Source organism: Microcaecilia unicolor, chromosome 14 (assembly GCF_901765095.1).
Source record: "Microcaecilia unicolor chromosome 14, aMicUni1.1, whole genome shotgun sequence".
Lineage (NCBI taxonomy): Eukaryota > Metazoa > Chordata > Amphibia > Gymnophiona > Siphonopidae > Microcaecilia > Microcaecilia unicolor.
This window is the reverse complement of record NC_044044.1, coordinates 39,161,493-39,185,237: the sequence shown is the minus strand read 5'-3', so window position 1 is coordinate 39,185,237 and position 23,745 is coordinate 39,161,493. Positions and strand designations below refer to the sequence as shown.

General features: G+C 46.8%; 1 protein-coding gene across 3 annotated transcripts in view; it reads right to left on the bottom strand.

The window, feature by feature from the left end:
• The window catches only part of ASH1L (ASH1 like histone lysine methyltransferase), a 239,137-nt gene that overhangs the window by 209,739 nt on the left and 5,653 nt on the right, over positions 1–23,745 (bottom strand). For all 3 annotated transcript variants that reach the window (XM_030186339.1, XM_030186340.1, XM_030186341.1), the window contains exon 2: positions 11,580–12,107. In XM_030186339.1, the coding sequence (XP_030042199.1) occupies positions 11,580–11,987 (408 nt within the window). In that variant the 5' untranslated portion in view covers positions 11,988–12,107. The remainder of the gene's footprint in view (positions 1–11,579; positions 12,108–23,745) is intronic.

Sequence of the window (23,745 nt, the reverse complement as noted above, 5' to 3'; positions counted from 1 at the left end):
TATTTTTTTATAAATGCACAGAGACACACGAGAAAGATAAAAACATCAATGAAAGCTTACTCCATAGAAAGAAAAGAAGAGAAAAAATTTGAGACTGAAGGGCTCACCACCTTCCACCTGCTGAAGACTGAGATTACTGGATCTTTCTCTAGCTGGCAAGGGCTCTTATTGGGTCGATAGAGTCACAGTTTTTTTTCTCAGTCTCCACCTGCTGGAAGGCATGCACAATCCATCAATCACATTCTGGGCCGGTCCGGAGGGACGCTAAGGAATGTTTGCCTTTTTGCGGATGAAATAAAGGTAGCCAATACAGTAGATACCCTAGAGGGAATACAATCCATGAGAAAGGTTTCTCCAAATGGTCGAGAGTTTGGCAATTAAAATTTAATACAAAGAAGTGCAGAGTGATGCACTTGGGGTACAGAAAGCGAAAATAAATGTACTTGTAGGAGGGGAGAGATTGGTAAGCTCGGCTCAGGACAGGGACCTTGGGGTGATGATGTCTGAAGATCTCAAGGTGAGGAAACAGTGCAACAAGGCTATGACTGAGGCCAGAAGGATGCTAGGCTGCATAGAGAGGAGTATATATAGTAACATAGTAGATGACTGCAGAAAAAGACCCGCACGATCCATCCAGTCTGCCCAACAAGATAAACTCATGTGTATACCTTACCTTGATTTGTACCTGTCTTTTTTAGGGCACAGACCGTATAAGTCTGGCCAGCACTATCCCCTCCTCCCAACCACCAGCCCCTCCTCCCACCACCGGCTCTGGCACAGACTGTATAAGTCTGCCCAGCACTATCTTCGCCTCCCCACCACCAACCCCTTTTCCCCCCACCAGCTCCACCACTCAATTTCGGCTAAGCTTCTGAGGATCCATTCCTTCTGCAGAAGAAAGGAGGTGTTGATGCCCCTGTAGAAGTCACTGGTGAGGCCCCACTTGGAGTACTGTGTTCAGTTTTGGAGGCCATATCTCGCTAAGGATGTAAAAAGACTTGAAATGGTTCAGAAAAAAAAAAAAAAGTAAAATGGTAGGGGGTTTACGTATAAAGACGTATATGGAGAGACTTACTGACCTAAAAATGTATACCCTGAAGGAAAGGAGAAACAGGGGTGATATGATACTGATGTTCAAATATTTGAAAGGTATTAATCCGCAAACAAACTTTTTCCAGAGACAGGAAGGTGGTAGAACCAGAAGGCATGAATTGAGGTTGAAAGGGGGCGAATTCATGAAGCTTTGGAAACACAGCGCCAGTCTTTATCTTTTTTGGTTGATCTATTACATTTGGTCTTTTTATGTTCCAGGACAAATATTTCTTTCAAATTAAGGGCACTGCACTGTCGTTCCGGATGTTGCCAACTTATGTATGGGGGCATTAGAAAAGAAATTTTGACATCTCTTTTTCAGTCTCAGATCGTTTTTTGGACACGATTTATTGACGATGTTTTTTTTGTTATGGAAAGGAGATGTGTGTAGTCTACAGTCCTTTTTCAAATGGCTTAATAGTTGTGACATTAAAGGGTATGATACATACCTGTAGCAGTTGTTCTCCGAGGACAGCAGGCTGATTGTTCTCACGACTGGGTAACGTCCGCGGCAGCCCCCACCAACCGGAAAAAAGCTTCGCGGGACGATCGGCACGCAGGGCACGCCCACCGCGCATGCGCGGCCGTCTTCCCGCCCGTGCGCGACCGCTCCCGCCAGTTGAATAACTAGCAAAAGATGAAACACACAACTCCAAAGGGGAGGAGGGAGGGTAGGTGAGAACAATCAGCCTGCTGTCCTCGGAGAACAACTGCTACAGGTATGTATCATACCCTTTCTCCGAGGACAAGCAGGCTGCTTGTTCTCACGACTGGGGTATCCCTAGCTCTCAGGCTCACTCAAAACAATAACCCAGGTCAATTGAACCTCGCAACGGCGAGGGTACAACAGGAATTGACCTACGAAGAACAACTAACTGAGAGTGCAGCCTGACCAGAATAAATTCGGGTCCTGGAGGGTGGAGTTGGATTTACACCCCAAACAGATTCTGCAGCACCGACTGCCCGAACCGACTGTCGCGTCGGGTATCCTGCTGGAGGCAGTAATGAGATGTGAATGTGTGGACAGATGACCACGTCGCAGCCTTGCAGATCTCTTCAATAGTGGCTGACTTCAAGTGGGCCACCGACGCTGCCATGGCTCTGACACTATGAGCCGTGACATGACCCTCAAGAGTCAGCCCAGCCTGGGCGTAAGTGAAGGAAATGCAATCTGCTAGCCAATTGGAGATGGTGCGTTTCCCGACAGCGACCCCTAGCCTGTTAGGGTCGAAAGAAATAAACAATTGGGCGGACTGTCTGTTGGGCTGTGTCCGCTCCAGATAGAAGGCCAATGCTCTCTTGCAGTCCAATGTGTGCAACTGACGTTCAGCAGGGCGGGTATGCGGCCTGGGGAAGAATGTTGGCAAGACAATTGACTGGTTAAGATGGAACTCCGACACCACCTTCGGCAGGAACTTTGGGTGGGTGCGGAGCACTACTCTGTTGTGATGAAATTTGGTATATGGAGCATGAGCTACTAGGGCTTGAAGCTCACTGACCCTACGAGCTGAAGTAACTGCCACCAAGAAAATGACCTTCCAGGTCAAGTACTTCAGATGGCAGGTATTCAGTGGCTCAAAAGGAGGTTTCATCAGCTGGGTGAGGACGACGTTGAGATCCCATGACACAGTAGGAGGCTTGATAGGGGGCTTTGACAAAAGCAAGCCTCTCATGAATCGAACGACTAAAGGCTCTCCAGAGATGGCTTTACCTTCCACACGATAATGGTAAGCACTAATCGCACTAAGGTGATTCCTTACTGAGTTGGTCTTGAGGCCAGACTCTGATAAGTGCAGAAGGTATTCAAGCAGGTTCTGTGCAGGGCAAGAGCGAGGTTCTAGGGCCTTGCTCTCACACCAAACGACAAACCTCCTCCACTTGAAAAAGTAACTCTTTTTAGTGGAATCCTTCCTAGAGGCAAGCAAGACCCGGGAGACACCCTCAGACAGACCCAACGCAGCGAAGTCTACGCCCTCAACATCCAGGCCGTGAGAGCCAGGGATTGAAGGTTGGGGTGCAGCAACGCTCCGTCGTTCTGCGAAATGAGAGTCGGAAAACACTCCAATCTCCACGGTTCTTCTGAGGACAACTCCAGAAGAAGAGGGAACCAGATCTGACGGGGCCAAAAGGGCGCTATCAGAATCATGGTGCCGCGGTCTTGCTTGAGCTTCAGTAAGGTCTTCCCCACCAAAGGTATGGGAGGATAAGCATACATGAGGCCGGTCCCCCAATGAAGGAGAAAGGCATCTGACGCTAGCCTGCCGTGTGTCTGAAGTCTGGAACAGAACAGAGGCAGCTTGTGGTTGGTCTGAGAGGCGAAAAGATCCACCGAGGGGGTGCCCCACTCTCGGAAGATCTTGCGTACCACTCTGGAATGGAGCGACCACTCGTGCGGTTGCATGACTCTGCTCAGTCTGTCGGCCAGACTGTTGTTTACGCCTGCCAGGTATGTGGCTTGGAGGAGCATGCCGAACCGGCACGCCCAACGCCACATCCCGACGGCTTCCTGACACAGGGGGCGAGATCCGGTGCCCCCCTGCTTGTTGACGTAATACATTGCAACCTGATTGTCTGTCCGAATTTGGATAATTTGGTAGGACAGCCGATCTCTGAAAGCCTTCAGTGCGTTCCAGATCGCTCGGAGCTCCAGGAGGTTGATCTGTAGATCCTTTTCCTGGAGGGACCACAGACCCTGGGTGTGAAGCCCATCGACGTGAGCTCCCCACCCCAGGCGAGATGCATCCGTCGTCAGCACTTTCGAAGGCTGCGGAATTTGGAATGGACGTCCCAGGGTCAAATTGGTCCGGATGGTCCACCAGAGCAGTGAAGTGCGGCAACTGGTGGAGAGGCGGATGACATCTTCTAGATTCCCGGTGGCTTGGAACCACTGGGAAGCTAGGGTCCATTGAGCAGATCTCATGTGAAGACGAGCCATGGGAGTCACATGAACTGTGGAGGCCATATGACCCAGAAGTCTCAACATCTGCCGAGCTGTGACCTGCTGAGACGCTCTGGTCTGCGAAGCCAGGGCCAGGAGATTGGTGGCCCGCGCTTCGGGAAGGTAGGCCTGAGCCGTCTGGGTATTCAGCAGCGCTCCTATGAATTCCAGAGACTGGGATGGCTGGAGATGGGACTTTGGGTAATTTATCACAAACCCCAGCAGCTCCAGAAGTTGAATAGTGCACTGCATGGACCGGAGGGCTCCTGCCTCCGAGGTGTTCTTGACCAGCCAATCGTCGAGATATGGGAACACGTGCACTCCCAGCCTGCGTAGGTACGCCGCCACCACCACGAGGCACTTTGTAAACACTCGTGGGGCGGAGGCGAGCCCAAAGGGCAGCACACAATACTGAAAGTGCCGTGCGCCCAGGCGGAATCTGAGATACTGTCTGTGAGCTGGCAGTATCGGGATGTGAGTATATGCATCCTTTAAATCCAGGGAACATAGCCAATCGTTTTTCTGAATCATTGGCAGAAGGGTGCCCAAGGAAAGCATCCTGAACTTTTCTTTGACCAGGAATTTGTTCAGGCCTCTCAGGTCTAGGATGGGACGCATCCCCCCTGTTTTCTTTTCCACAAGGAAGTACCTGGAATAGAATCCCTGCCCTTCCTGCCCGGGTGGTACGGGCTCGACCGCATTGGCGCTGAGAAGGGCGGAGAGTTCCTCTGCAAGTACCTGCTTGTGATGGGAGCTGAAGGATTGAGCTCCCGGAGGACAATTTGGAGGCAGGGAGGCCAAATTCAGGGCGTATCCGCACCGCACTATTTGGAGAACCCACTGGTCGGAGGTTATGAGAGGCCACCTTTGGTGAAAAAATTTTAACCTCCCCCCGACCGGCAGATCGTCCGGTACGGACACTTTGAGGGCGGCTATGTTCCCGTGGATCCAGTCAAAAGCCCGTCCCTGGCTTTTGCTGTGGAGGCGCAGGGGGCTGCTTAGGCGCACGCTGTTGACGGGAACGAGCGCGCTGGGGCTGTCCCTGTGCCTGACGAGGCCTTCGGGCCGGCTGGTTGTACCTACGCTTTGCAAAAGAATAGGGTGCTGCCTGCCGGGCCCGGGAAAAACGTCCACCTGCTGAGGTGGATGCTGAAGGCGCCCGGTGGGAGAGCTTGTCGAGAGCGGTTTCCCGCTGATGCAGTTGGTCCACCATCTGCTCGACCTTCTCACCAAAAATGTTATCCCCCCGGCAAGGGACGTCAGCCAGTCTCTGCTGGGTGCGGTTGTCCAGGTCAGAGGCACGCAGCCATGAGAGCCTGCGCATCACTATACCTTGGGCCGCAGCACGAGATGCCACGTCACAGGTGTCAAAAATACCCCTGGACAGGAACTTTCTGCACGCCTTCAGCTGCCTGACCACCTCCTGATAAGGCCTGGACTGCTCCGGCGGGAGCTTCTCGACCAGGTCCGCCAGTTGTTGCACATAGGTCCGCATGTGAATGCTCATATAGAGCAGGTATGACTGGATGCGGGTCACGAGCATGGAGGATTGGTAGGCCTTCCTCCCAAACGAGTCCAGAGTGCGAGACTCCCGCCCCGGGGGCGCCGAGGCGGTATCCCTCGAACTCCGTGCCCTCTTGAGAGCAGAATCCACGACCGCTGAGTCATGGGGCAATTGGGGCCGCATGAGCTCTGGGTCAGAGTGGATCCTGTACTGGGACTCTGCTTTCTTGGGAATGGTGGGGTTAGTTAATGGTCGCACCCAGTTCCGGAGCAGCGTCTCCTTCAGGACATTGTGCAGCGGCACCGTGGAGGACTCTCTAGGTGGTGATGGATAGTCGAGGACCTCGAGCATCTCGGCCCTCGGCTCTTCCACAGAGACCACGGGGAAGGGAATGCTGATAGACATATCCCGCACAAAGGAGGCAAAGGAGAGACTCTCAGGAGGTGAGAGCTTCCTCTCCGGTGAAGGCGTGGGGTCCGAGGGAAGGCCCGTAGACTCCTCTGAGGAGAAATATCTAGGGTCCTCCTCTTCCCCCCACGAGTCCTCATCCTCGGTATCGGACATTAGCTCATGTAGCTGAGTCCTGTACCGGGCCCGGCTCGACGTCGAGGCACCGAGGTCTCGGTGTCGTCGAGCGGTGGACTCCCGCGCCGGCGGGGACGGAGCTCCCTCCATCGACGTCGACGGGGACTCCACCTGCGTGGCAGTCGAGACCGGCACCGCAAGCGGCGGCGGTGTCGACAGCCCCGGCGCCGGGCTAGAGCTCGCCGGCGCCACAGTCATCGGCGCCGAGGGCGCAAGCACCCCCGGCGCCGGCACAGCCTGGCGCATCAGCCCTTCCAGGATCCCCAGAAGGATGGCTCTGAGGCACTCGTCCAGGCCCGCTGCCGGGAAAGGCGGTGGGGCCGGTAAGGGTGTCGGTGCCGGAAGCTGCTGGGAGCCAGGAGACGGCACCGAGGTGCCGGAACCCCGACGCGTCGGTACCTCCACAACCGACGGGGACCTCTCCTCTCGACGATGACGCTTCGGCGTCGACTCCTCTTCGGGATGCACCGAGGGCGCCCGGTGACGACGCTTCTTGTCCTTTTTTCGATGCACGTCACCGGCGCCGGAGGGCATGGAGGAGGAGGAGGTCGATCCCCCTCGGTCTCGAGGTACCGGGTCAGACAGGGTTCGGTCCCGTGGCTCACGAGCTGAGGGAGTGACCGGGGCCGACTGCCCGCGCGGCCTCTCAACCCCACTCTCACCGGCGGGCCGACGGGACCTGTTCTCCTGGGGTCGCTGCCATCGGTGCCGATGTCTCGGGCATCGATACCGGTACCGAAGAACCGGCCTTCGATACCGATGCCGTCGAGGGGCCGGCGCAAGTTCCAAAAAGACGGTCCCGCAGAACTTGCCTCGCAACCTGAGTCCGTTTCTGGAGACCGAGACACAAAGCACACGACTTGAGATTGTGCTCCGGCCCGAGGCACTGGAGGCACCAAGCGTGGGTGTCGGTCTGCGAGATCGGCCGGCCGCAGCGACCACACTTTTTAAATCCACTCGGGACCTTCGAGGACATCGACGGAAAAATCGCGTCGGCGAAGTCAAAGTCGTCAATGGTGGCTAGAATCACACCACGAAAAAATAAACGACCGAGCGACCACTAGGCCGCAACGAGGCGTCCCCGCTAGAAGCGAGGGAAAAGGGGAGCGCGTGCTCCACACGCGCAGATTTGTTTTTTTTTTTTTTTAACAAACAAGAAAAGGGAAAACCGAACGGTAATCCGAAGCGAAGCGACGATCCGCGTAAACGCGGTCGAAAAATCCGGCGGCTGAAAACAGAGAGAGTGGCAAAAGCACAACTCTCTCCAGTCGCGGAAAAAAAGGAACTGGCGGGAGCGGTCGCGCACGGGCGGGAAGACGGCCGCGCATGCGCGGTGGGCGTGCCCTGCGTGCCGACCGTCCCGCGAAGCTTTTTTCCGGTTGGTGGGGGCTGCCGCGGACGTCACCCAGTCGTGAGAACAAGCAGTCTGCTTGTCCTCGGAGAATCTCAAATTCAATTTCCAACGTCACACCGAATTTCCTTTTTGGACTTGTGGATTTCATTACATCAGACGGGGTTTCTTTTCACAGTGTTCCGCAAGCCTACCAATCAGAACACATTGTTACATTTCCAAAGTGGCCATCCATAAAAAATTTGGGAGAGAATTCCTGTGGGACAATTTCTGAGACTTAAGCGCATCTGTTCATCCACAACTGAATTTAAACTCAAGAAGTGAACATGAAAGCACGATTTTTACAACGTGGATACCCTCAGAAGAACATTAAGAGAGCTTGGTGGGCCACCCATGATTATCTACTGCTACCTTCTCCCAAAATGCAGTCTAACCGCATTACATGTGTACTGTCTTACTCTCCTTAAGTAAATGTAATTTTTCTTAATTTTTATTTATTGGAGGAAAAAGTCTCTGCATGTCCTTGGTCATAGATATATTTCTTGTGACCCACTGGACTCCAATTCTTCACGGAGGTGATGGTGACTCGCGCTGCTGTGCTGTGATTGGGCACAGTCATTGGTGACGTCATCATGTCAGGAGATAGATACAGGAGCACAAATGCTTCAAGGATTTTGTCCAAGCTGCCAGCTTCAGAACGTTGGAGGTGCGTTTTATTATATAGGATTTGTTGAACAATACACATATTACCATTTTGTACATAGGTACAAAGGTGGGAAGGGTGGAGAAGGGGTATTTGGAAGGGGGGGAGGAGGAGGGGAAATAATTCAAAATTCAACTAGCAGAAAATTATGATCCATATTTATAGGCGTGTTATGTTATTTAAGTAGTTCTGTGAGTTACTAATCTTAGTATGTACCTGTGTAACATGCTGAACCATCAATAAAAAATTGTTGTAAAATTAAAAATCGGCGTAACACTGGCTACCCTCCAGTCTTCAGGTACCACACTTGATTTTAGGGATAGATTGCATATTACTAACAGTAGCTCTACAAGTTCATTTTTCAGTTCTATTAATACTCTGGGATGAATACCATCAGGTCCCGGCGATTTACTACTCTTCAGTTTGCAGAACTGACCCATTACATCCTCAAAGTTTACAGAGAATTTGTTTAGTTTCTCCCACTCGCCTGCTTCAAATATGCTTTCTGGTACCGGTGTCCCTCCCAAATCCTCCTCGGTGAAGACCGAAGCAAAGAATTAATTTAATTTCTCCGCTACGGCTTGGTCTTCCCTGATCGCCCCTGTAACACCATTTTTGTCCAGCGGCCCAACCGATTCTTTAGCCGGCTTCCTGCTTTTAATGTAGCTAAAAAATTTACTACTATGTATTTTCGCTTCTAATGCTAACTTTTTTTCAAAATCCTTTTTTGCCCTCCTTATCTCCGCTTTGCATTTGGCTTGGCATTCCTTATGTTTTATCTTGTTACTTTCAGTCTGTTCTCGTCTCCACTTTCTAAATGATTGTTTTTTGGTTCTAATGACTTCCTGTTTAGCCACATCGGCTGATGTTTGGTCTTTTTTCCCCTTTTTCTAATACGCGGAATATACTTGTCCTGTACCTCCAGGATGGTGTTTTTAAACAGCATCCACGCCTGATGCAAGTTTTTCACCCTGCGAGCTGCACTTTTCAGTCTTTTTTTCACCGTTTTTCTCATTTTCTCGTAATTACCTTTTCTAAAGTTAAACATTAGTGTATTTGATTTCCTAAGTTCACTTACTTCAATGCCAATATCATAACTGATCATTCTAAATCATTATGGTTTTTCTTAGACTTCCTGCATTCACATATAGAAAATGTAAAGAATATTATTATTTGTATGTATAACCTGCATAGCAGCTGCTAGGGATAATTTTGAATCATTTTTTTTTCTATATAAACACACCTGGGCTGCTTCAGCTTTTATTGTGACCTCTCTCAGCTGGTGCATAAGAATATTCTAACTTCCACATTTGTCCAATATCTTTTGAAGATACTTTATTTCAACCCATGTGCTCCTAAACAACTGTTGGCTTTCCCCCAAGTCCTTGTTTAAAAGCTGCTGTGTCTCCTAGGTTAGCACTAGCAGCCCAGTTCAACCCTGGCTAAGCATTCAAAATAGGCTTCCCCTTTCCCAGGATGATGCCCAGTTCCTAATAAATCTGGATCTATCCTACATGCACAACTTGGTCTAATCTACCCACTGACACTTCAGAGCACTGCCTGCCTACCAAGTCATGCATTTCATTATATGTGTGTTCACTCTGACCAGGGGGATACTAGCATACCATTGTTTTCTTCTTTTCACATGTGTTTCTACACAGACATTTCAAAGTATGTTTTTTTACCTGCATTAACAACATGCTTATCAGTTGACAGGGGTAATTTATAATCGCTTTACTTTAAGGCATCAGAGCTACTTTCCCCTTTATTATATCCTGTCTTTTGGTATGCCCTTAACTTACCTGTTTTATTATTATCCTTCAAAAATGATAGCTATCTACTGTCGTAATAACTGATTTGCCAACAACTGATTCCTATCCCTTTTCCTTCTAGGTATGTGCTCCTTGAAACTAAGCCAAAATCTCCCCTCTTTTATACTCTATCTTCTCCATAGAAGTGAATGGTGAGAAACCTTGCTCCTAATCTTTCTCACTTTCTGAGATCATACTTTCCCATGCGATCTGCTATCTGATGTACCCAACTCCTTCCGTTCTCAGCTACTGCTAATTATCAACATGTTTTGGGAAGCGTTGAGATAACAGTTTCACATCTTCCGGCTGCAATACTTTTCATACCTTTCTCATGAACTCTGTATTACCTCTGTATCATTGTATACCAAAACTAATAAGCTCCATTTTATTCATCTGATCTTTCATTACAGATGCTATATTTGATTTAAAAATTGTACCAATTTGTGGCAGGACTCATTGTTCAGACCTGCTTTTTGCAGATTCTCAAATATTAAATCATTTACTTGTTGTTTGGCCTAGTCAGTACTTTTTCAGTTGTTTTAGGCTGCATAGCTTTACCCATCACTATTCCAGTGGTAGATCTAAAGCCAGGCCATATATTAACAGTTAAAATAATTAAAAAAAAAAACTTCTACTACTTGCTAAGGACAGTCCAGTGATGCTGAAACTTTCTGCTGCTCCACAAGAAGCAGACGATTCTGAAACTTGCAAGAAGAAAAACAGATGGATTAACAGCAAATTGTGTCCTAAGTAAGGAAAGTAAGAACAAGAATGGTGATGTACAGGGACAGGGTCAGACATTCAAAATGGGTTCATTATGCATTCCTTTCACTATTGATAAAATAATTTAAAACAATAATCTTTTATAGAGCATCCGCAAATTTTCTGCCACCTAAGGGCTCCTTGTTCCCCATACTGAAGTCAAGTATTAATCACAGCAGATCAACTATCACTGATCTACATTTCCACCATCAGTCATACTAAGTTATACAAAATAAAAAATAAATATTCTACTGGTCTACTAATGGCAGAGCTACCAAATTAATTTAATTGAGGAAGTAACATCAAAATAAAATAAATGATTTGTTACAACTGAGAACGCTCCAAAAAAAAAAAAAAAAAAAAAAAAAGCCAGCTCAATGGCTGAACCATACACTACCAGAGACCCAACTCTGATTTTTGAGTCAAGGCTTCTGCTTCCCTAGTTGTCCAGGGATGCTACAGAGGTAATGCTCCTGGCCACAGAGGATGAGAAGGAGAAGAGGGAGTAACAGAGGCTGGATTCAAGACCTGTTATTGCTGGGTTCTGGAAGGAGTACTAGTTGATAGCCCCTTGCCAAGGACTGCTGGATTAAAGTGAAGGGGAAGGAGGGTAAATCACACAGGAACAGCAAATAAATGATCATGGCATCAGACTCCAGCAAACCCAAAGCATCTGGTGGAAAACTGCAATGTCAAAAACTCTATAAATTCACAAACCCTTAAATAAATACCAGCATATGGCTGAACACCAGGGTAAGGAGAGACCACACAAGGGTGGAGGTGCACTAATCCCCACCAGGGGTCTCCATTTAATTCTTATAATAATGACTTACCCACTTTGCAGGGCAAAGGTCATTCTTCTCCTCTGTCATCTTCCCAGTCTTTGGTGTCTTCCTTGGGTGTTTTATAGTAGTTTTTATAGCAGGCCGGCAAACATAGTTCTCCAGATTCTTAGGGGGTTTTTTAGTTCTCTTAGCCTGAAGTCCAATTTTCAGTTTCAAATTTCCCTCAGAAAAGTTTGTTTCTGTAACTGAAAACTGCTGTTGCGCATCAGTAAGTGTGCTGTCCTTGGCTGCATGCACACCAGCTCTTCCTGGATTCCTGTCGTTATCCTCTTCTTCCTTGGCTCCAGTCTCAGCCTCCACTTCTCTTGTGCTGGTGCTGATGGCAGATGGGCTCTTCCCAGAAAACCCCTCTGAATCAGAACCCGACCCTAACATAGCAGTATTTCTGTGGTCCATCACAGGTGCGCTCTGCCTCTCGATCCAGGCAACCTTATCAAATACTTACAGTGGTCTGCACCATAGGAAAACAATCACACTTGCTACTGTCCACAATACAGATATGGCATCACTTTCACTCTGCAGGAGGAAAAAGAAAAATCAGAATCAAGAAAATTACTATATTCAATAATTAACTCAAAAGAACTAATCTAACACAAAGGAAAATGGGGGCAAAAACTCTTCCAATGCCATGCCAAAAGTTTTTTTCACCCTGGAAAGTTAGTGGAACAAAACTACAAATTCTTCCTCAAAATGTATAAAAACATGACAAAATGTGTTTAAAGTTGGGAACTTTCTTTTTATGGTCTGCCACAAAGATATAAATGAAAGCAATTTCAGGCAAATCACATCCCTTCTCTCAGTGGATAGGTATCAGCTGATTTAGTCTAATTTAGTTAGTATTTGTGATGTTAGTCTGAAAGGTGGTATATTAATTTACAATAAAATTAACTAAAACCATAAAACAAACTAAAAAAAAAGCACAATACAAAAAATAATATTCATATGAGGAAAGCAAAAACATGGTACAAATAATCAAAAGATAATACAAAAATGTAAATGAAAAATAAGCAAAATATTAGAACGTAATGGAAAACAAAAACATTATGTCTTACCTGATGATTTTCTTTCCTTTAGTTGCAGCAGACGAATCCAGAGACCTGTGGGTTGTGTACGTCTACTATCAGGTGGAGATAGAGAGCACTGATTTGCCCTATGCATATAGGATGTGACACTGCCTGGCCAGTCAGTATATCTTGTACCAAAGCAAAGGATAGGAACCAAAGAACTCCTTCCTCATAGACATGCCTCTCGCGCAACAGCAATGAAGTGAACCTTTAGAAAACAGAAGACAGCTCTTCCCCTCCAGAACCCTGCAGCAAAACCCTGCGTAGGACAGAAACCTTGTACAAAAAAAACAAAGCACATGTAGAAGAATAGGGCGGGACTATGGATTCAAATGCTGCAACTAAAGGAAAGAAAATCAGGTATCATTGTTGTTCCTTAGTGTCAGCAGCAGAAGAATCCTGAGACCTGTAAGATGTAGCAGAGCAGTGTCTAAACAGGGAGGGCAGAAGAAAGCCCAGCAGAAATAACTGCAGATCCAAAAGCAGAATCTGCCCAGGCTGATATGTCTATTCGATAATGTTTGACAAAGGTGTGCACAGAGGACCATGGAGATGCCCTACAAATCTCTTCCAAATTCCCCACACAGGTCTCCGCTCAAGAGGACAGCAAAGCACGCATGGAATGAGACTTCAGCCACTCTGGAGAACGGCCAGCCAAAACATAGGCCACAGAGATAGCCTCCTGTAACCACCGAGCAATAGTGAGCTTCGAAGCAGCCTCTCATTTTCGAGGATCTGTGAAAAGAGATGATCCGACCGATGAAACTCATTAGTAGCTTCCGAATACCGAATTGGAGGACAGAAAGGAAGGAGCAAGTATGAATGGTGTGGCACCCAAACATTCTATTGGCTTGGAAGGAATAATAAAATTAAACTAAGGTTTTTCTGACAACAGATTTGAAAGGATGGATTTTACAGTGTAACCATAGGTATTATACTTGGCAGTTCACACAGCAACCAATAAAAAAAAAACTGTATAATTCAGTCATTTGGTTTCAAAGTAAAATAAACAAAAAATGAAATACAGAGCAGAATCATTAAAAGACTGCTCAACATGGGGGGGAATCATTTTCAGTCCCTGCGAGTATACGTGTTTGTGACCATAAGGGTAAAGAATGTGGGAATTTGAAAGGGGCAATTCAGTAACTGCTGTGTTTCACTATATCAAAGTTTATGATGCTGCAGAAGTTAGAACTGTTTCACCCAATGCCGGGGTGGGGGGAGCAGTGTGTGTCGGACACTCTCACCAACAGAATAGAATCCACATTTTGAAGAACTTTCCCAAAAGGATAAAACATTGAACAAAAGATAATACCTAATCCCATCTGCTGCCAAATACTTCAATGAAAAAATCTTAAAATTATGTAATTAACTACCTCTTAAGAACCTGAACACCGAACATTTCTTCAATACACTTGAGTCAACCTCCGGAGACCAGCCAGCGGACTGTACTTGGATGCACTTTGCTCCTCTTACCACTGAGTCAGTTACTCAAACGATTTCCAAATTCTCCAATTCCTATTGCAAACTGGACATATGCCCCAATTACTTACTCAAATTCGCTCCAACCCGGTACATTTCAGACCTCACATCACACCTCCTAAACTTTATGCTTCAACAAGGCTGTTTCCATAAGGATTATGGGAACATCCTTCTCAATCCTATACCTAACGATACAAAAAAAAAAAAAAAAAGACCAATGACATTACAAACTACCGTCCAGTTGCTTCTATCCCATTGTTAATTAAATGAATGGAAAGCATGGTGACCAAAGAACTCACGGAATACTTGGACAAATTCTCCATCTTACATGACTCACAATATGGTTTTCGCTCCTGCTATAGTACGGAAACTGTATTGGTTACCCTTATGGCCAAATTCAAGCAATTAATTGCTGGTGGCAAAAGTATACTTCTCCTCCAATTCGACATGTCCAGCACATTTGACATGGTCAATCATGACATCTTACTACATCTTCTTGACTATTTTGGGATTGGTGGAAACGTACTTAGATGGATTAAGAACTTTCTATCATGTAGATCATACAGGGTGAAATTGAATTCAATTATATCATCCTCATGGAAAGCAGTCTGCGGAGTCCCTCAAGGTTCACCTCTATCACCAACACTCTTTAATATTACGATGATTCCATTGGCTAATTCTCAATCCAACCTAGGTTTAAATCCATTTATTTATGCTGACGATGTGACAATCTATATACCTTTTAGTCATAAGTAGTAGTAGTAGTAGTCAGGACTTGACTGAAATTACCAATTTAATTAGGATAGGCTTGAGTACTATGGATGAGTGGGCTAACTCATTTCAACTAAAACTGAACACTGAGAAGATGCATTGCCTCATCTTATCCTCTCAGTATAATAAAATTAAACCTACAACTTTAAATATCCCCAACTACACCCTCCCTATTTCTGATAATCTAAAACTATTTGGTGTCACAAATGATCAGCACCTGACCCTGGAAACCCAAGTAAATTGCACCACAAAGAAAATGTTTTACTCAATGTGGAAACTTAAGCGTATAAAACCTTTCTTTCCTCGAGATGTTTTCCGCAACCTAATACAATCAATGGTACTAAGCCATTTAGATTACTGCAACGGCATCTATGCAGGCTGCAAAGAACTAATCATCAAGAAACTTCAGACCGCACAGAATACAGCAGCGAGAATGATCTTTAGAAAATCTAAATTCAAATCTGCCAAGCCCCTTGGAGAAAAATTACATTGGCTTCCCATCAAGGAACGTATTTTAAAATTTGCACCTTGATTCATAGGATCATTTATGGTGAAGTTCCTGGAAAATTTATGGACCCTAATGTTTTCCCATCATCTTTTATTAACCTTGTTGTCTTAGACGATACGTTTACGATTAATTGTTTACTACTACATTGTTTAATAATATTATACTGAACTGTGGCCTACCCATGTTATTGTGTAAGCCATATTGAGCCTGCAACTAGTGGGAAAATGGGAAAATTAGGTTCTTACCTTGGTAATTTTCTTTCCTTTAGTCATAGCAGATGAAGCCATTACGTATGGGTTGTGTCCATCAACCAGCAGGGGGAGATAGAGAGCACTCAAATTTCACAGTGCCACATGGTCAACTAGCTCCACTGCCTCTTCAGTATTTGAAGCTTCCAAAGCAGTATAACAAACCGCAATGGGAATAACATGAACTTTCCTCACAGCGAACGATGGCCCCATAACAAGGCATGAACTCAAAAGGAGAGAATGAACAGGAGGGAATAAACTCGTCCTCCTCTTTGTATTTATGGAGGGAATACACACATCCTCCTGGAGGGAATGAACTCAACCTCCTACACATGAACTGGAGGGAATGAACTCATCCTCCTATAAGTGAACAAGAATCCTGAAGACTGTTTTCCAACTTTCTCCCAAGGAAGGATTAGAACTTCAGGAAACAAGAACAGAAATCACATCATACAGACAATCATGCAGGGAGGGCTCATGGCTTCATCTGCTATGACTAAAGGAAAGAAAATTACCAAGGTAAGAACCTAATTTTCCCTTCCTTGACATCAAGCAGATGAAGCCATTACGTATGGGATGTATCAAAGCAATCCCTATATAGGGTGGGAACAAGTCACACCACGCGCTAGCACTTGTGCTCCAAAACGCGCATCCCTCCTAGCAGCCACATCCAGCCTGTAATGTCGGGCAAATGAGAGCTTCGAAGCCCATGTTGCTGCACTGCAAATCTCATGAAGAGAGTGCACTCCAGTTTCAGCCCAAGAGGAAGCAATCGCTCTTGTAGAATGTGCCTTAAAGGCTACAGGCGGAGGCCGGCCGGCAGGCAGATAAGCTGAAAAGATAGCTTCTTTGAGCCAGCGGGCAATAGTGGCTTTAGACGCTGGAGACCCTCTGCGAGAACCTGATAGTAAAACAAACAAATGATCAGAGGTCCTGAAAGAATTAGTAACTTGCAGATACTGCAACAGAGTCCTGCGCACATCCAACAGGTGCAACTGCCCAAAGGATTCTGGAAACTCCTCCTTAACAAAAGAGGGTAGAAAAATAGGCTGGTTTAGGTGAAAAGCTGAAACCACCTTAGGCATGAAGGAAGGCACGGTATGAACCGTGACCCCGGACTCTGAAAATTGCAGAAATGGATCTCGACAGGACAGCGCCTGGAGTTCCGACACCCATCTCACCGAAGTAATGGCCACCAGAAAAACGGCCTTTAATGTCAAATCTTTCTCTGAAGCTCGCCATAGCGGCTCAAAAGGAGAACCCTGCAGAGCCTTCAAAATTAGCCCCAGGTTCCAAGCTGGACAAGGTGCCCGCACGGGAGGACGGAGCCGAAGCACCCCTCTAAGAAACCGTGCCACATCTGGATGAGCAGCTAAAGACGCGCCTACAACCTTACCATGATGGGAGGCCAATGCTGCCACTTGCACCCGCAGGGAATTATAGGCCAAGCCTTTTTGTACACCATCCTGCAAAAAGTCCAAAATCGGCGAGACAGGAGCGCGCATGGGTGTGATCGCATTTGAAACACACCAAGCCTCAAACTGGCACCAGATCCTGGCATAAGCCACGGAAGTGGACCGCTTGCGGGCCTGCAGGAGAGTGGAAATAACATTACTGGAATAGCCTTTGCCTCTCAATTGTGCCCTCTCAATAGCCATGCCGTAAGACCAAAACGGCAGGCATCCTCCATGGCAACCGGTCCCTGCGACAACAGGTTCGGTACCAGAGGTAAAGGAAGGGGAGCCTCCACTAGCATCTGTCGGAAGTCCGCATACCAAGGCCCCCTGGGCCAATCCGGGGCGATGAGAACCACTTCTCCTGGGTGAAGCTGAATCCGCAGGAGCACACGCCCTATCAAGGGCCACGGAAGGAACACATACCAGAGGCCCAGAGGCCAGGGTTGAGCCAAGGCATCCAACCCGGCTGAGCGAGGATCTCTCCGTCTGCTGAAAAGCACGGGACTTTGGCATTTGAGCTTGTCGCCATAAGATCCATTACGGGCTTGCCCCGTTTGGCACATATCTGCAGAAATAGTTCGTCTGCCAGTTCCCATTCCGCTGGATCGATTTGATGCCTGCTTAGATAATCGGCTTGCACGTTGCTCTGACCTGCAATGTGAGCTGCTGACAGAAACTGTAGATGCAGCTCGGCCCAGTGGCACATCTGTTCGGCCTGCGCGGCCAGCGTTCTGCACTGAGTGCCGCCTTGTCGGTTTATGTAGGCCACTGTTGTCGTGTTGTCCAACATCACTCTGACAGCCAATCCTTCCAGGGTCACTTGAAAAGCCAGAAGCACCTGAAACACCACTTTCAACTCTAGGCGATTGATGGACCACTCCGACTCGTCAGGTGTCCAAAGACCCTGGGCATGCTTCCCCTTGCAATGTGCGCCCCAGCCCTTCAGGCTGGCATCTGTCACTACCAGGCACCAATCGGGGAGTGCCAGTGGCATTCCTTGCCGCAGCACGCTGTCTGAGAGCCACCACTCCATGTTGAGTCGGGCCACAGGGAGCCAAGAGAGTCTGCATTGATAATCTTGAGATAATGGAGACCATCGTTGAAGCAGGGAATACTGCAGAGGTCTCAGGTGCGCTCTCGCCCAGGGCACCAAATCCAAGGTGGCCATCATCGATCCCAACAGCTGGAAAATGTCCCAAGCTCGCGGGTGGGGCATCCTCAGGAGCAGACGGACCTGATTCTGAAGCTTGCACCGCCTTTGCTCGGGTAGGAATACATATCCCGAGTCTGTGTCGAACCGTGCCCCCAAATATTCTAGAGATTGCGAGGGGATCAGGTGACTTTTGGCTACATTGACGACAGCCCAGAGATTGCAGTACTGAGACCACTCTGGCTGTAGCTTGATGGCTCTCTGTTGGAGTCCGCGCTGATGAGCCAGTCGTCTAGGTACGGGTGAACCCGGATACCTTCTCGCCTGAGAAAAGCAGCTACTACCACTATTACCTTGGAAAAGGTTCGGGGAGCTGTGGCGAGGCCAAAAGGCAAGGCCCGAAACTGGAAATGTTTTGCCATCACCGCAAACCGCAGAAACGTCTGGTGCGGGGGCCAAATTGGAATGTGCAAGTAAGCTTCTTTCAGGTCCAGAGACGTGAGAAACTCTCCTGGCTGTACCGCCGCACTGACGGAGCGCAGGGTTTCCATGTGAAAATGCCGCACTCTTAGGGACTTGTTTAATTCTTTTAAGTCCAGAATAGGGCGAAAAGACCCACCTTTTCGCGGCACCACAAAGTAAATGGAGTAGCGGCCGCAGCCGAAATCGGAGGGAGGCACCGGGGGAAACCGCCCCAATGTGAATCAAGCCTTGTAAGGTCTCCTCTACCGCTGCCCGTTAGGCAGCAGAACCGCATCGGGACTCCACAAACACGTCTCTTATCGGGGCATCGAATTCTATTCGGTATCCTTCTCTTATGAGGTCCAAGACCCACTGATCTGAGGTAATCTTGGCCCACTCCTCGAGAAAGAGGGAAAGACGTCCTCCCATAACACGAATCGAGGAGGGGGACGGCGCACCCTCATTGAGAGGGTCGCCCTTGAACTCCAAGTCTTGAGCCTGCTGCTACGGAACATTTGTCCAAGCGAAAGGAGTTCCTCTGCTGAAAACCGACCACGAGAAGTGGACCCAGCAGAATGCCCCGGGCGGTACCTTCTAGCTTCCCGGAAGTGAGGTCTATAAGAGGAGTGAACCGCCTGACCCTTGGAGGGAGGCCGCAGCCTATCCTCGGGTAAGCACTGGGGTTTAGCATCTCCCAGGCCTTTCACAATTTTCACCAACTCCTCACCAAACAGGAGAAGGCCTTGAAAGGGCAACTTCACCAACCTTTGCTTAGAGGCCATGTCCGTCGCCCAATGCCGTAGCCACAGAAGACGGCGAGCCACCACTGCTACAGCCATCTGTTTAGCCGAAGCTCTGACAATATCATAAAGGGCGTCAGCCAAAAAGGACAAGGCCGACTCCATTCGCGGAGCCACTTCAGACAAGGGCTCCACTCCATCACCAGGCTGTTCCACTGCCTGTTGCAACCATGCCGGGCAGGCTCCAGCAGCATAACAACTGCATGCAGACACCCGAATAGTAAGACCAGCAATTTCAAAGGACTGTTTAAGTGCTGATTCCAGTCTACGGTCTTGCATGTCCTTCAGGGCAACACCTCCTTCAACCGGGAGGGTAGTTCTCTTTGTCACAGCTGTGACTAGGGCATCCACCTTAGGCACTGCAAAGCGAGCCAAATGCTCCTCACTCAGAGGGTATAATTGCCCCATAGCCCTGGAAACTTTCAAAGGTTGTTCGGGGTCAGCCCATTGAGCTGAAATAAGCTCTTGGATGGAGTCATGCAAAGGAAAGGCTCGAGCAGGCTTTTTGGTACTTGCCATCCTCGGATTTCCAGAGGAGGCCACGCCACTCCCAGGATCTTCAATAGAGAGAACCTGACAATCTGAAATAAGCGCTGGCAGCTCCTCGCGGTGGAAAATCCTCACCGCGGACGGATCATCTGGATCCAGTGGACCTTCTGCACCTTCCTCTGGCCACGAGGGCCTGCCAGACCCCTCAGAGTCACCACATCCCGACCACGGGGGGGGGGGGGGGTGCGCCACTCTCTGAAGGGGAATTTACCCTTCTGCGCTTCTCTTGCGGCCAGCTATCAGGGAAAAACGCCTCAGAGGGCAATCCCAGGCCTGCATCCACAGGAGGGGCAGTAAGGAGGGCCATAGAAAACCCCTGTGGCTGAGCTCATTTAAGCATATATGCATTATCAAGCAATAATACAAAGTCAGGAGAGAAAAACTCGCCCTGGGCACCCGGTTCCAGTCCGGGGCTAGTAGCTCTTTGGCCAGCCTCAATTCGAGGGCCCCCTCCGGTCTCCAGACCCTCCGCCTCAGCGGAGGTCGCGCCATGTGGTGCTTTCAAAATGGCGCCCGCTGCCAGCTCCACCGTGCAGGTAGAATCATCGCTCGCCATGCTCGGGCCTTACAGAGCCCTGCTGCTGATCTGCGCTTGCCAAACTTGGAATAGCGCTTCACACTCTCTGCAGCCATCGCCGAAAAACGGTGGAAAATTCAAAATGGCGGCTTCGCGCCAAAAAAGTCCTGATCGCGGGCCCTCCCCGGAGGAGTCAGAAAACACGCTTACCTCACTGGACCGAGTATACAAGCTGTAGAAACTGAAGAAAACCTCTTGCTTTTTTTTATTTTTTAACGCTGTGAGGAAAGTACAGAAAACAGCAAAAGAGGCAATCAAATCAACTCCGGAGGTACAGAACAGTGGGAAAGGCGAACCAATGTGCCTGCATCCACCAAGTATAGAGTGGGAAAGAGCAGGGAAAAGTGAAACTAATGTGCTCACATCCACTGGGGGGGATGGGTAAGGCAGGGAATGGGCTAACCTATGTGCCTTTAAAGTGAAGCTGTTATAGCCTCTAACACCCCGGCTAACAACTGGCAAGCCAGGAGCCACCCCCAGGCAGATTTTTTAAGGAGCTTGATCAAGCTGCAACCACCCTGCTTGGGGAGATAGAGAATACTGAAGAGGCAGTGGAGCTAGCTGACCATGAGGCACTGTGAAATTTGAGTGCTCTCTATCTCCCCCTGCTGGTTGATGGACACAACCCATATGCAATGGCTTCATCTGCTTGATGACAAGGAAATGTATTTACAGAATTATACTGCACATGCTTTCTGCTATGAACACTAAACTCTAAACATAGGATCTCCATAAAAAGTAAAACTTTATGAAATACTTTTGAGCATGCATTTTACAGCTTATTTTAAATAATTTCTATGGATCCCTAGCTCCGTGTGCCATACATAAATTATGGTGGTACAGGATATGTTTAGGATTAAGTACGATGAAAGAAAACCTGTGTTTAAAAATCTCAGTTCAGAAGTCCCGTAAAACTCATAAAAATGAAATAAGCACTGTTTATGAGTGTTTAAACTGCCATTATTTGTATTGTTTAGAAATGTATCAATGCATTATATTTTATGAATTGCATAACTTGTATGTTTGAACTTTTGTTTATTGACATTTTATACTGCCTTTCACTAAAAAGTAGCTCTATGATGCATTCTTATTTATTGTATTATGTATTGTGAAGCGTTTTGGGTTGGAATGTGTCCAAGGAAGGCAATAAATACAAACAATCAAAACTACAAAAAGAACTTCTGAACTTGGCAATACACAAAGGTAGAGGCCAGATTAAATATAGAACATAAAGCTCAGACTATTTTGTCATTAACACAATTCTAGTGTTTAACTTTCAATTCTAAATGACACAAATCTCAGAAGTTTTTCTGTGATGAGCTACGCTATGGCTCTATCAAGGGAGGTAACGAGCTTTAATATTTTATTTCTCGTTTTCCATCAACATAAATGGTGTGAACCTGGACCAAATCCATTCTCTGCTTTCCAACTTGTATTATGTACCAGCTTCACTGTTCCTTCAGCTTACGAAGTGGGAAGCTGTTGTACAGATCAGGCCCCTAAGGTGGAAAGCAAGCTACTCACACCAAAGCTGGCTGTGTGATGTCTGGTACCTAACAGGATTGCTGCTTACAGGTGCTATACAAATGCAAATGCGTTGTTTCACTCCAAGTAAAGCAGCTATTTTTTTTGTAGTGCTTTATCCATGCATGCATCTTATTGCTCCAGCATTCAGTAGATTCTGCTTTACATATACAACTTCTTCAGTTTGGTAGGTGTAGTTGGATTCATTTACATGCTGATCTATTTAAACACTGACCCACCTGACTGATTTCTGGCACTGAATTACTAACCACATCTTCTATTCTGAGTAGCAACACTGAAAAATATTCAGAATGACAGCATCTGCTGTGTTTTCTGATTGCTGTCAACAAATTATAATAGCTGATGGCAGGATATAATGATTATTCTCACGTGGTTCTCCAATCAGTTTACCAGGCTTCACTGAAAAGTATATGCTGCAGGACTTACAGGTCCTGTGCAGCATCGTTCCCTACATTCTTCACAAATGGACATTAGCCTTCAGTACACAGAATATATTTAAATGAATGCAAATGATCCTTGCTTGAGAATTTAAAAGGCTGTGATTTACTTACATTAGATAAAAATCCAATTAACTTTCCATGCAAATTATTTGCTATTCTCATAAGTCAATTCATCTGCACAAATAACCTAAAGTATTTTAAAAGAACACAATGAATGGTTTGATTTATGAACTGGTACACAAAGAACATTCCTATAATCAACAATATAACACAAACTACATTTCTCCTATTTCCCATTTATACTGATATTCCTATTCCACTTCTGTACAGCACTTATTTAGATGAACAGGGTGGAATACACTGATAAATGGTATGATGAATAGGGTGAAATAGGCCAGTAATCCAAAATTCCCACTTAACTATTCAGAAGGCAAAGTATAAAGAAAAAAAAAAACCAAAACAAAACCTCCAACTGCTCTACCAAAGAGTTACTCTGCAGATCCAGACATAACTGAAAAAAATGCAAATTTTTCATAACTGAATAGCATGTAGGCAAATTAAGCACAAAGCAAACTTACTGGTCCGTTAAATTTTCTGCTGAATAAAAGTACATTTAAGAAGAAATATTCAGGCTTCAAACTTTTTAAAAAAAATTATGCATGTCTTGGAATAAAGACGATTTATGAAGGTCTTTTCTGTATTCTCTCTCTTTAAGGGGGGGGGAACAAACTTAGTAAATCAGGCCAAGACAGCCAAACATAGCAGGCAGAAATTAACAACTTATCCTACTGGAATACCAGGGCCTCAGCTAAGCAGAGAGCATGGACAGCCACTGAGTGGTTTCATTATGCAAATCCTTGAACTCTTTTTACTCCTGCTGACCTCAGAACCCACTGTAACCATGATTTTATTTTATTATTACTTTTTTTTTACAACTGCAGGATATGACAACCATTATTTTATGTTTGTTGGTATATTGCTGAAAACTTGTAAGGCCATTTTGAGAACGGTGTCTGTTATTTCAAGCATGTTTGTATTCAGGGTTATGAATCTTGTTGCTTTTAAAGTGTAGTGACATTATAAATTACCCAACTTTCATAT